Below are 13,897 nucleotides of genomic sequence, written 5' to 3'. Positions count from 1 at the left end.
AATTTTATTACAAACAAAATTATTACAATATTAAAAAATATATATATATATATATAATTTTCACAAAATTTTTAAAATATAAAAGCATTACTATGTCTTTTTATATAAATACTTGAATTTTAACTTACCCATCTCTGGTTAATATGCCCAAAGTATTAGTTAAATCATCAACTTTTTCCTGTCTCAATTTTTCCTCTTTGGCATAACTTTTCTCTATACTATAATCCTCACCACCATTCCTGAGAATTTCAACTCTCAATATACCATCCCGTGGCCATTCATCTCTTATATGTTCTAAGCAATTAGTTGGTGCACGCGAAAATACTATATGGATATAAGCCAATATAAAAAATGCTATTATTGCCTGTAAAAAAGAATCAAACAAAATCTTTTATCAATACTTGTTTTTGTTATTTTTTATTTATGCAGGACATTTTATTCTTGAATAATATTGATCTTATGAATGCAGATTTAATATAATATGATCTATCGGAAACATACCTTGACAAGAATCATAAATTCTATAAATCTCCTGACAGGCCTTGGAAATGTTCGTGCATAGGCTAGCGCTGCTTTGATAAATAATGCGTGAAATAATCTGTCCCGAACATTAATCAATGGGTTTTGATTATTGTTATTTCTAGCTATATTCATATTATTATTATTTAAAACTGGTCCTATCACACCAGCAAGACTGTGAAGATTGTGTGGTACTGCGCCGTTTTGATTGTTAGGTACTGCAACAGCAGCACCGTTCCCTTGTGACATTTTTTAATATCACATAAGTAGCTTTCACGAAAAGGATTCAAAGAAATGTGTGTGATAATTATTTACACAACTGCCATATTTATACATGTCATTTCCAACAACTTAATGTAGTCATCATATTCTGAAACAAAAAAGCAGACTTTCAATGCTTAACATGCTTTAATGAATCTAAACATATAAGTTTATAACAAAATCTGACAAATAAGAGTAATATATAAATCTTAAATTTAATATTTTAATTTTTATGAATAGAAAACATTATTAATATTTTCATACACTTATAAATGTTTTTCTAGTTTTCTTCTGCAAACTTAATGTAGATTATGACAATTTTGCATATGTGAGATGTGAATACAAAATATTATTATTATTGTTAAACGTTATATTGCACTTTTCACATTATATATATTTTTAATTATATAAGCTAATAATAAGAATGTACGTTAAAAGAACAGCGCTCTTAATTTAGCATCTTTAAACTTGTAAATTCTAAATTGGAGCAAAATTAATTGCTCCAAGTGAACATGATTTTATTCTGACTTTTTTCTATCAAACATTACTCATAACTCTTAATATAATTTATCATATATATATTAAAATACATATTCTAATATTTATTATAAAAAAATTATTTATGTAAGAAAAATATAAATAGAAAATAAATATGTATAGTGCAAGACTAATTATTTATGCTAAATCATTGGAAAACATTGCAGTTATCTTTAATAAAATTAACAATAGATCACATAGAAATATATATAAAAAATAACGTATATAAAAATTAATAGAAAAATCTAAAATCTATATCACAAAGTACGAAAGAGAAATTTATATAATCTAACCTAATTTGCGAAGTATACAAAATTCAACAAAATATAACCTACTTATTTCGCGTCAATATTGAAAATAAAAGAAAAAGAAGAATTTAAAGAGAATTGCTCTTCGGAAAATTTCTTTATATAATAAGTTCTTAAGTTTATATAGTAAGTTTATTTCTATCCATATCGGAGTAACATAAGTCGTGCATAAAAACATGCATACGAAATAGTGACAGGAATGCTGTTCTGTTACGTAATTTCTAGATTGAAAAAAAAAAGATAAAATCCTTCAAATGTCCAGATTAAATATTAATTGCATTAATTATTTCTCTTCGTGATTTGTCCAGCTGTAAGTTTGACACGGAGGATAATATCAGTACCTAACATCTCTTACACCTGATAACGTCAACAGCCGTCAAATTTTCAGCTGTTTTCAAGCAAAAATCTGGCATGTCATACCTTGTGACAGGATTGCAATATGAAATGTCAATGTGATTTCGGCGGCACGTTATCCCTCTTCTGTTAAGGTGAAACAAATTCAATCGCAAAAAATTTCTGCGTATTCATCTAAGAAATACGACATTTGCAAAATTGTCACTTCATCGTCGTATGTTTTGATGTATACCACATAGATCGTATCAGATTGTATCATCCACTAATCATCGTCTTCACGTGCAGGTTCGCCACTCGAATCAATCGAGATTCGGAAAATGCGAAAGGAAGAAAAAATTACTAGATTCGCTCGACGCGAGAAATCGACGCTGATTGGCTTTCGCGTGATAAAGGCGGTTTTAATTGGTCAGCGCAGACGCAAAATGTGATTATGTATTTTTTCCTCTTTTTCGCTAAAAAATCTATTGACACGATAAACCAGAATTTTTTAAAAACTCAGAACAAAAAGAGCTAAAATTTTATTTTTCCGATTGATTAAACTTCAATATTTGATACGAATTTAAAGTTGTAAACTAATCAACCAATCACACACAGAGTCATTCTACGTTATAAAAATATTTGACTATGATTGGCTTATAATCATTGGCGTCGTATCTGTAAACAACAGGTGTTGCAGCTGTCAAATTTCATTTAAATTTTAACGATATATATGAGTATATTTATCACAACAATTTAAAACAACAGTTATATATTTAATTATACTTATTCAAATTTTCGAGAGAGAGAGAGAGAGAGAGAGAAAAGCAAATCGAAATTTTGCATTATCGAATTATAATATCTTGAGAAACAAAGTTTATACAATATTTACAATTTTATTTTTTATTTAAACGAAAATAATTTCTCTAAGACTATATTTTACATTTGATATATTTTTTTATAAAATAAACAATGTATTCACCTTTATCCCCACAAACTAGTCTTAGTTCAGAATTGAGAAAAATCATAAATGAAAGAAATATACTGAGTATGCGGAGCCGTATGAAAGGTATCTAAAATTTATATAAGTTAATAACATGATTTTTATGATTCTATATATTGTGTTTTTAGTTTTACATGCCTTAAATGAAGACAGTGAAAAGTGCGAAGAGGAAAGAGAAAGAACTTTAAGATCACAAGCTATTCAAGAGATATTAACCACAGAAGTTACTTATTTACAACAATTAGAGATTTTAGCAGAGGTACATTTTAATATATCATTTATTATAAAGTTATTACAAAATATTAATATGTGTTTCTTTTTTTTTAGTTTTTTATACAACCTATTCTTGAAAGAAAATTATTGGAGCATCCATTACTTGTTACTCTATTAGAGAATATAAAAACATTATATAATGTGAGTGGTGAATTAGTGACAGGAATAAAACATAATCCTGACAATATAAGTCAAATATTTCACAAACTAGCACCTTTCTTTAAATTGTATTCCATTTATGCTTATGATTATACACAAGTGCTAAATCTATTACAGGTAATTATTAAGTATCATGAAGATTCAAGTGTTTAAGTTTATTCAAATTTAATGCAATTTATATACTTTACAGATTTGCTCATATTTGTAAATATATATTTTGTTAGAAATATATATATATATATATATTTATATTGAATATATTTTTAATTAAATAAAATATTTCTGTTAAAATATATACAAACAAAAGCATTAATATTAAAGTTTATTTACAAATTTATCTTTCCAGATAAGTCAAGAGAGTGATCCTGCATTTAAAAAGTTTATTTGTGATCAAGAAACAAGACCAGAAGTAGGCAGAAGGTTAGCGTCATTGTTAATTACACCAGTACAAAGAGTACCGAGATATCAGTTACTTGTTAAAGAAGTATTACAACATACTCCTTATAGACACAGAGAATATAGATCTTTACAAGGTAATGGAGACACTTTGAATTTATTAGATGAGTTATATATTTTTTAATGCATGTTTTTAATTTAATATTTTATAGCATGTTTGGTTGAAATTGAAAAATCTGCAAGACATATAAATGCTCTAATCGCACAAAATGAAGAAATGCAAAAATTGTTAAATCTTCAGAAGAGCATTGTTACTTCGATTAATCTCGTTAAGCCTGGTAGAATATTAATCAAAGAAGGATCATTGATGCGTGTTTCAAGACGAGGCAATTCTGCTTACAAAAGATACTTTGTACTCTTAAATGACACTTTACTATATTGTAAGGGTGAACCAGGAACTTCATTAAATGTATCTTGTGTTTTACCATTAAACAAGTGCAGTTTAACTTGCGTTCTAAGCAAGAAACTGTTTCGTATAACATGCTTGCATGAAACGTTCCTGTTATATTCAGAAAATGGCGATAGCGACGAATGGATACAATCTATTGAAAATGCTATCAGAAAAGTACTTATTACATTGTTAAAAATGTACATCTTTTAAAATTTAGTTAAAATATTAATGTTATTTCATTTTCAGTATACCGAATGTAGACAAACCTTGAGAAAGGAAAGTAGCTCAAGAAAACCGCTTAGACATAAGGATATTAATAAATTTCCATCAGATGATATACCAAAAAAATCTATTAAAAGAAAAAGAGATGAACAGGTAATAATTATTTTATGTGCATAATTATTGATATGTTTTTTAAACACAATAAAAAATCAATTACATAAAAAGTCAACTAATTTAGAAAATTTTTCCATAGATATATTCACAAATAATAAGTTAAGTGTCAATTTCTAATTACAGATATCATTGGATTCTTCCAATATCATATACTTTAAAAAGGATGATGAAGCGGATGATGATATTCCACGAGAAAACACTTGTTTATTCTTTTACAAGAAATTTAAACGAGATCAGTTTTCTAATACTAGTGATATCACTTCCCAAAGAAAAAATATAAAATTACATAAAAATTTAAACAAGCAATATGTATCTAAATATAAATATTTAAGAAAATCAAATAATTATAACAATGATGTAGGTAAAAAATATACAATGGAAATAGTATTCAATGAAATTTGCACTGTACTAATATTTAATCTTTTTCTTAGGACGCAGCAACAATGAGAATGCACGAAACAAGTCTACGTTCAATTGCATCAAGAGTCGAAGAAAATGCATCACCATTTCGGATAATTGGCGAATTTTTTACCCACATCGGTACAACCATAAAAGATTTTTTTACATTTAGATAATTTATTAAAATACTCTGCTGCAACGTAAGACAATAAGAGAAAAAGAATTTATCGATATTATATAATACATAGAATTACAAATTGAATTTCATGTGTGTATATATATATATATGTAAATTTATTTTATTTATTTTGGAGTGCGAGAATAATTAAACTTTTTGAAATTTTTAATAATTTTTTCTTAGAGATTATTCCAATTACTTTAAATACATACAAGCAACGTGTGTTGAATTTATTAAAACATAAATTAAAATGTATATCAATATATTTAACAATTCATCCCTTTACGTCAGAAATAAAAATCTCCCACTTAGATTCTTATCGGCAGCTATGTTCCACATCTAGATATGTTTTATATAATCTATGCTTCCTCCAGTTTCTCCCTACGAGTCCCTAGTCTGGTAAATCCACGCATGCGCAGCTGACGTTATCACGCAGAGAATGAAAGTTTTTCCTTCGATTTGGGAACATTGCATTACACGCGCAGTGTACTGACCGCGGTTATCACTTATGGCCAGAGGTATAGTAGAGGGACTACTGTGAGGAACATATTTGTTCTCGTTAGGTAGGTGGATATCACGATCAATCTCGCACGAATAAAAACGGAGTACATTTCACATTTGCTAGTAGTATGGAATAGTACGGTGCGTGTGACGCCGAGGAAAAAGGTGCGATAGGAAGATAGAAGGGCGGAGAGAGAGAGAGAGAGAGAGAGCCAACGTTATCTGTACGGAAAAATTATAATACCGTGATTGATGAAAAACTATCGAAAATACGCCGAGAGAGTAGAGAGATTTATATATACTCCCTTCCTTCTTCTCTACGACACATTATTTCTATTCGTATAATTGTTCACCGTGCGTAGCATCCCATTGATTATTCAATACGATTTTTAATGAAGCTTGTGGTATATCGGAATTGTGGGAGTCGCTTTTCATCTCGTCGACTTTACGCTTTAAAGTGAGAAAGCATCTGGTGAGACGCAATAATGGACATGTATCACAGACGTTCTCCTCTGATATTTTCTCTCCTTTCACGCGTAATAATAATACGACGATATGTATCTTTGGAAGAAATATTAAAATACGAAACACATCTATGATATGTACTTATTAATGTAAATCGGATATTTTCGATAGTTTCGTAGAAAAAAATTCTTCATTTAATTTTGTTATAGTTATTCTTTCATGGTAATTTAATGTTAAGTGGCATAAGTTATATTGATGAGTTCTGAGAATTAGAATTACAACTTGCTTATATACGACACATTTATTAATTGCTTATATATCACATTAATTATTTATTATATTGTAATACTATTTTATCTCGTGTATATCACACACATAGTATTAATATTATTTTACATATTTTTATACTTTTCAAAATTTTATATATATATATATATATATATATATATATATATTATATATATACTTTGACATAATTTATATTTTTAAGTAATTCAAATCAATGTTATATATTAGTATCGTATATTTTATACTAATAATTATATGATTTATTTATAGAATAAATTGTATTTTACAAATATATGTGTAAATCATATAATTATTACAAAACAATATAGATATATTTATTTCTTTATTCTCCAAACAAGAAAATTGCTATTACATACTTATATATATTTATATATCTTTTTTGTTTTACAGAATTTTTTTTACGAATGGATATTTATAATAGATAGCAATGGAAGGCCCATTAGAAATAAAAAACGCTGGCACAGTCGCTGAAGAGCCTATAAAATCTGAAGCTCCTGTACAAAATCCTGATAATAGCGAGCGAAGTGATGGTGCTACCTCTCCACCACCGAATTGCAGCATTTGCCTAGGAAAATTAGTTAATACATCTTTTACGGACAGTTGCCTGCATCAATTTTGTTTTAATTGTTTGCTGGAGTGGTCCAAAATAAAAACGGAATGTCCTCTATGCAAGCAAACGTTCAAGTCGATTATACACAGTGTGAGATCGGAGGAAGATTATGCTCAATATCATATACCTCGGGAATTAGCATCACAAATTTCTCAACCACAAGTTAGTGCTTTGGATTTAGGCTTTGGTTTTGAAAACAATGTTGGACAATGGGACGTTCCCCGTCGATTTCTTTATAGGTACATATATATACATTTTTCTTTACATAGAATTATATTATTAAAATTTTGACAGATATGTATTTATATAAAATAATTCTATGCTATGTTACCTAGGACGACAATGACTGGCAACCGCCGTCATGGTGTGCTATTAAACCCAGAACAAGTTGCAAGACGCGAGCAATTGCCGAATATGGCACCTCAAGTGCCTAGAGAAGAGCGCCGACGTAGACGTGTTGATCCTACAGATTATCGTCGTACCGTTTATAGACATGGTATATGGGCTACTTCATTACCTGACATATTTGGACGTTTCCGCGAATGTAGTGCCGAATATTACAGGTAAACATTTCGGTAAACATAAATTATTTTAAATTTATTTTTTTTAATGTTCTGAATTATTGTAAGTCTTAATTTTATATTAAAAAATGTATTATATGTATAAGAAATATAATTATATAAAATAATATATTTAAGTTATATTATTAATTCTATGTATTTTAATTCTATTGTAGAAGACAACCACAAGAATTAGATCGTCTTATACCATGGTTAAACAGAGAGTTGCAAGTTTTACTCAATAATGAACCAGGCATTATTGCATATGCATTGAGCATAATAATGAATGCCCTAACTCGATTTGATATTAGAAGCCCTGAATTTCGCAATGTTGTGCAACCTTTTTTCGATGCACATACTGATCATTTTGCACACGAATTATTGAATTTTGCCCAAACCAACTTTGATTTAATTGGATATGATCAATCTGTTACTTATTTACCACGCGGTTTGTATTTATGGATTTTATGGATTTGAAATTAAAAATAACACACATACACACACACATATATATATATATATATATATATATATATATATAATTATAATTAACAAATAATATATATATATATATATATATATATTTATTCATATGTACAAATCAATATGCTTGTTACAGGTTTAACAAATGAATATTCAACCCGTATATATATAGATTTGTTCATATGTACAAATCAATATGCTTGTTACAGGTTTAACAAATGAATATTCAACCCGTATTGTATCACCTATACTTAGTAATAATAGTCGTAGTAGCAGTACTACTTCTGATAACTCGGATGTACGAATACTCGATGAAGCAATTGATTTAAGAGTAAATACCGAAATGCCGAGTACAATACCACATTCTATTAGCATGCCAGGTAAAAGATGAATGAAGTACATTCCAAGTCACACATTTCCTATAATGATGATTTATAAGAAAAAAAAGACTGAAATAAGAAAGAGAAAAATGTGCGGTACACTTTGCTGAGCAACTCACTCAATATTAAATACATTTTTAAATAATTATGAGTATATGTTATTAAAAGAAAAATTTAGGGTTCCTTTTTGCTAATTCTAAAAAAATCAAATTATAAATAAATTGAAATTATCGCTTAACATGTTATTGTACTTTAAGTTTTTTATAATATAGAAAGACAATAATGTACAATTATGTTTATTTTTGTAGGTCCTAGTACAATAGGGCAAGTATTTCATAGAGTAGAACCACCTTACAATGTACCAGAAGTCTTAATCGTTTCATCGAATTCCTCTGAATCAGAGGGGGAATGCGAAATAATTGGCTATGTAAAACCACGTCATGAAAGGACACCAGAAATTATAGAGATACTTTCTTCTGATTCTAATTCTGATTCTGATGTTCCTCATATATGTACTGGAAATACACAGTAAGTTATAGAGAAATTATATATTAAACATGTGCCTAGTATTTATTTTGTTCAACTATTCAGCCACAATTAATATGGTGGATAAAGTGACTTTAAAAATTATTTGCACATTTATTGATAAAAAATAGATATGATGCGTATATATATATATATAGTAGTAAATATTTATTATTTTCTTATTAGATCGAATCTAAGAATATGTCCGGAAAACTTGTCACTACCAAGTACATCTCACGCTGTAAAAGCATCATCTTTATCATCTTGTACAACATGTACTGATACTAATTCCGACGACAATCTAAAACAAAGTAAACGAAATCATGTCAAGAAATCAGAAAAAAAGACAGTCGTACAAAAGCATAAAAGATCATATGGGTCAGGAAACCGCAATAAACGATGTAAAAAAAGAAGTTCCAGTTCTGATTCCAGCTCGTCTGAAAGTTTACTAAAGAAATGTAATGAAAAACGATCGAGAAAGACAACGTACAGAGTACAGGCTAAAGGTACAGGACGAATAAAACTTATTAAAAGAGAGGAAAGTTATTCGGATGAAGATTCGTCTAATAGTGATAGTAGCAGTGCGGAAACTGATAATAAAACAAAAATCAGTAAGTGTCGTAGACAACATAGATCGAAAAGGGATCGTTCTCCCAATGTAAACGAACATGCAGCGAAAAGTACAAGAACAACGAGAAACAAAGAGAGAACTGATTCAATTCTGGAAAAGTTGAAGTCCAAGAACAAAGATCAAAAATGTAATGAAAGCAGACAATCCAGATCTAGAAGTAGCAGTGTATCTTCTAATGCTTCTGAACGAGAGAAACGGCCAAGTCATAGGCATCGAGAATCTCGAAGCACAAGCGAGTATGGAAATCAAGAAGATAGTGCCTCAATAAATAATAAAGATATGCCAAGAAGTGAACGTAAATCTAAATCAAAAAAGAAAACTTATTATTCTGAATCTTCCGATTCAGAAGACGAACATTTAAGGTCCAATAGTCAGTGTAGTAATCATTCTAATAGATCGCATCAGCGTTGGAGAAAATCAAAACGTAAAGAAAAACATAAAGACAAAGAGCGTCACAAGTCCAGGATATTCAATTTATCACAATCCAATGCAAGTACAATCTTAACAATGTCTATTTCATCGAAAAATGGCACGTATCCGACAAAACATTCCGATCGTAATAATTCCGATTATAAAGAAAAACATTCGCGCAAAGAATCCAAGCATAGAAAACCTGAAAATGAAAAGAAATCGAGACTAAAGAAAAAAAAGCGACGTCTCCGATCTTCTTCCACCTCTAATTCAGGATAATATTATTTATAATATATCCATCAATGATTTATATTAGTCAATATTAACATTATGTAATAAATTTCGATTTAAGATAATAGCAATGATTTTTTATAGCAGAGGAAATGAATAACTTTATATTTAATCTAGTTAATTTCATGTACGAATATAATTCGTATCACACTTTGTTCATACACATATTATACAATCATGAATTTTAATTCAAGATGGATTTACTTTACGATTGTGTCATACACACATATTACATACACACATAAATCCGTCATATTAAGCCAGATAGTTTCAAAAGGATATTTATTGACATCATATTTTTTTAGAATTAGCGTTTATATTTTGATATTTTGCATTTGCTTGTGGCACAACAAAAATAGTTCCATCCATATTAAAAAGAACAAACAACGTCCTATTCGTATGTACATATTAAAACAAGTATTAGAGTTCGGACATACTCTGTCATGCTATTATAATATTGGTGCAAACTTTGTTGCCATATAATGCAATATATGAGAGACGCGTTGAATTAGCATGCTATCTTTCATGAAAATGTGGTTTTATGCAACATTATACATATATATATATATATATATATATGTATGTATATATATAAAGTGAATTATGTGCACAAGTCACAGTCTTATGTAAAATCGTGACACGAGTTATTCTTTATATACCATTATGTTGACAATTGAAGAGCAGTTTGTGCATATTTTATTATAATATTGGAATATGTAAAATGATTTATATCGAGTCCCAAAGATTGTAAATATGTGTATTTCGTGAATTATTAATTTAATTAAATCTACATGTTAAAATACATATGATGGAGATAATGTGTATTCATGCTCATGCATTATTAAAACTGAAAATATTACACATATTTCTCTCATGTATAATAATGGCTTTTTCTACAAGGTGTTGTTTTTACTTCTTTTTTCACACATTATTTTCTATGAAAACGATTTCTTTATATACATATTGAAAATATACATGTATATATCTTTCATAGTTACATGATCATTACATTGTATAATGATAAAACGTGTCATCATTAGAGACGATTTATTATTAGAACTTAGTTGTTTTTAAAAGATAAGTGAATGAGAAAATTTCAATCTTAAAAAAAAACAGATCTTACGTTTTATATCTAAAATATAATGAATAAGAAAACGAAACGTGAAATTGTACAATAAAATAAAAATATTAATAATTAATATGTATTGTTTAAAGATCGCAAATTCGTATTATGAAAACTTTTACACTTACAGGATTGTTTACAGCATATAATCTAGATTCTAGATAATTACATCAACATGAAAGAAATGATTACCGATACGAAGATTGATAAAAATGTGTGTGTACGTACGAAATCGTAAAAAGAATATAAAAATAATACGCAAGCAATCAATATTTTATCTATTACATGGAAAACAATAATATAATTTTAAAACAAATTGCAATTGTAAGAAATGTTCTAAAACAAAATATCTTTATTTTACATATTTCTTACAAAATTCTTACTTTATATACACAAATATAATATATAACAATATATAATTTATGTAAAATGCACACCTTCTGCATTGAATGCATGTAAAAGCCTGGAAAAAAGTACATTTTTATTAATCTCAATGTTCCCTAGCCTTAACAATGTGATTTATGACAATGACCATAAAGTGTAGCTTAACATGTACAGATATAAATGGAAACAATCGATACTTGAGATGTGAATCATTAGATTAAAAATTTAGATAATTAGAAATCCACTGCAACATACATATATAAATATGAAATATATACAAAACGTTATTCATTCTGTTTATTTATACCTGATGAAGTCATCTATATCCATAGTCCTAGCTCGTTTATTTTCAGCCTCTATTTTCTTTAGTACATGGTTTATCAATTGTTTGATATCAAAATCATCTGGGATATTCTGTAAATACGTTAAAATATAACTATAGGCAAATATAAAAAAGCATTTACACATTCTAGCATCAATTATATTAAAATCAAATTTACCTTGTTATTCAAACTACAATGAATTTTATAATTTTTCTCTAACATAGTAACAACTGTGGTTTGTTTGAAAGCTGCAGATAGTGTTTTATTTTTTCTGACAAATGCAATTCGCGTTAAACTGTCCCATTCTTGAAAATTAATTGGTGGTGGTGGATTTCTTGGTTCAATTCTCACTACATTTGATTCTACTTTAGGTGGAGGTCTAAAATTATTCTTTCCAACTTTCATCAACATATCCACTCGAGCCAACAATTGTGTGTTGATGCTTAAGCGACAGTACAATTTGTCACCAGGTTTAGCTACCAAACGTTCTGCAAATTCTCTTTGAAACATAAGCACAGCGCATCTATAAAAAATAACACAAGTTAACCATATATTTTTTGTCTTGCATCATGTCTGCATATTAAAAAGCTATTAGATTTATTTAAAATTATTAAAAAAATACTTCTATCACAGTCACTTAAAAATTTATATTGGCATAACTTGGAGTTGTTAGAGAATCAAGTATTCTTTCACTAGAGAACTTCGTAAAAGAACTTTTGTACATAATTACCTGAAAACTGGTCTATGAGAAAGTAATTTAAATATTAACGGCGATGATATCTGGTATGGGATATTAGCGACACACAAATCAAAGAATGGTAAATCTGATTTTAGTACATCTCCAATCATTATCTGTAACTTTGATTGATAAACAGTTCCTTGAACACGTTTTTGTAATTCTGCCACCATTCTTGGGTCGATTTCACATGCTATTACTTTCTTTGCTTTTTCTAGCATTTTTACAGTCATATTACCCGTGCCAGGACCAATTTCCAGTACAACATCAGTTGGCCTAAGCGCAGCTTTTTCCACCATACTTTGAATAACTAAAGGATTTTTCAAAATGTGCTGACCTTTACTCTTATTAAATAAAATGCCTGTAAGAAAAAACAAAATTAGCAAAAAGAAAAAATTAAATATAAGAAATAATGTATATATATTTCGTATATAAACTGATGTATGTTGCTAATATTTTTGTACTGCTTTAACTCATAAATATAAATGAAATATATTCAAACCTTGTCTCGCCACTTCCTTCTGAATGCCGGATTTGCGTATTTTCGACATTGTCAATGATTATTAAGTAAATTTAAATATTGTTATATATAAAAATAATTCTTTAAAGTCAATCACGTGGCACAAAGCTCGCTAATGTTGTGATCACCACGTGAAACATAACCTAAATTTGTTATTTTGTTCATGCACTCCACTTCACGCTACTTTCGCTTCGAAGTGTTTAATGGACCAATCAAAGCGAAGAATCTTGTGTTTTGAACCGAAAATAGCGTCAAGCGGAACGCATCTGAAATGTTAATCAAACCTATCGATTTACCTATCGATTCAGCTCTATAGAGAATTTTTAAATTTCTATCGAGATTTTATACAATCGATATATCGATTTAATTTATGAAAAATCTCATCCATAATAAGGCAATAAAAAAATTATATTTAAAAAATAAATAAAGAATAGG

The 13,897-nt window shown here is 28.4% G+C and overlaps 4 protein-coding genes across 7 annotated transcripts in view; 2 read left to right on the top strand and 2 right to left on the bottom strand.

Moving 5' to 3' along the window:
* LOC114939884 (membralin) overlaps positions 1-2,270 on the bottom strand; it is a 104,581-nt gene extending 102,311 nt beyond the window's left edge. For both annotated transcript variants that reach the window (XM_029314326.2, XM_029314330.2), the window contains exons 1-3: positions 2,046-2,270; positions 502-889; positions 129-364 (exon numbers count right to left, since the gene is read on the bottom strand). In XM_029314326.2, the coding sequence (XP_029170159.1) occupies positions 129-364; positions 502-768 (503 nt within the window). In that variant the 5' untranslated portion in view covers positions 769-889; positions 2,046-2,270. The remainder of the gene's footprint in view (positions 1-128; positions 365-501; positions 890-2,045) is intronic.
* A 208-nt stretch (positions 2,271-2,478) lies between these two features.
* Positions 2,479-5,382, top strand: LOC114939984 (rho guanine nucleotide exchange factor 39). Its single transcript, XM_029314467.2, has 8 exons — positions 2,479-3,024; positions 3,087-3,217; positions 3,286-3,507; positions 3,737-3,923; positions 3,999-4,411; positions 4,484-4,612; positions 4,757-4,990; positions 5,065-5,382. Exons 1-8 carry the CDS (start codon positions 2,928-2,930, stop codon positions 5,206-5,208), a joined length of 1,557 nt encoding a protein of 518 aa, XP_029170300.2. The 5' UTR covers positions 2,479-2,927; the 3' UTR covers positions 5,209-5,382.
* A 245-nt stretch (positions 5,383-5,627) lies between these two features.
* On the top strand, positions 5,628-12,170 carry LOC146720829 (uncharacterized). Of its 3 annotated transcripts, none has more exons than XM_085487866.1 (7): positions 5,628-5,773; positions 6,876-7,334; positions 7,431-7,658; positions 7,832-8,103; positions 8,348-8,518; positions 8,827-9,046; positions 9,230-12,170. In XM_085487866.1, exons 2-7 carry the CDS (start codon positions 6,913-6,915, stop codon positions 10,362-10,364), a joined length of 2,448 nt encoding a protein of 815 aa, XP_085343992.1. In that variant the 5' UTR covers positions 5,628-5,773; positions 6,876-6,912; the 3' UTR covers positions 10,365-12,170. The 3 variants fall into 3 exon arrangements, with proteins under 3 accessions (XP_085343992.1, XP_085343994.1, XP_085343993.1); XM_085487868.1 differs by lacking the exon at positions 5,628-5,773 and adding an exon at positions 5,790-5,876; XM_085487867.1 differs by lacking the exon at positions 5,628-5,773 and adding an exon at positions 5,873-5,935.
* LOC114942329 (dimethyladenosine transferase) lies at positions 11,816-13,618 on the bottom strand. Its single transcript, XM_029317674.2, has 5 exons — positions 13,445-13,618; positions 12,937-13,303; positions 12,384-12,729; positions 12,191-12,297; positions 11,816-11,962 (listed from the first exon to the last, which is right to left on the bottom strand). Exons 1-5 carry the CDS (start codon positions 13,491-13,493, stop codon positions 11,920-11,922), a joined length of 912 nt encoding a protein of 303 aa, XP_029173507.1. The 5' UTR covers positions 13,494-13,618; the 3' UTR covers positions 11,816-11,919.
* Between the last annotated feature and the right edge of the window lie 279 nt (positions 13,619-13,897).

The sequence above is a fragment of the Nylanderia fulva genome, unplaced genomic scaffold (genome assembly GCF_048542155.1).
Source record: "Nylanderia fulva isolate GAGA-0341 unplaced genomic scaffold, ASM4854215v1 Scaffold6, whole genome shotgun sequence".
Lineage (NCBI taxonomy): Eukaryota > Metazoa > Arthropoda > Insecta > Hymenoptera > Formicidae > Nylanderia > Nylanderia fulva.
This window is presented reverse-complemented; position numbering and strand designations above follow the sequence as displayed.

Excerpts from the sequence above, each read along its gene's own strand:
- LOC114939984 (XM_029314467.2), top strand. The coding sequence starts at position 2,928 with ATGTATTCACCTTTATCCCCACAAACTAGTCTTAGTTCAGAATTGAGA. Across the intron at positions 3,508-3,736 it reads AAGTGCTAAATCTATTACAG|ATAAGTCAAGAGAGTGATCC; the intron begins GTAATTATTAAG and ends TTATCTTTCCAG. Across the intron at positions 4,412-4,483 it reads TTGAAAATGCTATCAGAAAA|TATACCGAATGTAGACAAAC; the intron begins GTACTTATTACA and ends TTTCATTTTCAG.
- LOC146720829 (XM_085487866.1), top strand. The coding sequence starts at position 6,913 with ATGGAAGGCCCATTAGAAATAAAAAACGCTGGCACAGTCGCTGAAGAG. Across the intron at positions 7,335-7,430 it reads CCCCGTCGATTTCTTTATAG|GACGACAATGACTGGCAACC; the intron begins GTACATATATAT and ends TATGTTACCTAG. Across the intron at positions 7,659-7,831 it reads TGTAGTGCCGAATATTACAG|AAGACAACCACAAGAATTAG; the intron begins GTAAACATTTCG and ends ATTCTATTGTAG.
- LOC114942329 (XM_029317674.2), bottom strand. The coding sequence starts at position 13,493 with ATGTCGAAAATACGCAAATCCGGCATTCAGAAGGAAGTGGCGAGACAA. Across the intron at positions 12,730-12,936 it reads TCTCATAGACCAGTTTTCAG|ATGCGCTGTGCTTATGTTTC; the intron begins GTAATTATGTAC and ends TATTTTTTATAG. Across the intron at positions 12,298-12,383 it reads ATTGTAGTTTGAATAACAAG|AATATCCCAGATGATTTTGA; the intron begins GTAAATTTGATT and ends ACGTATTTACAG.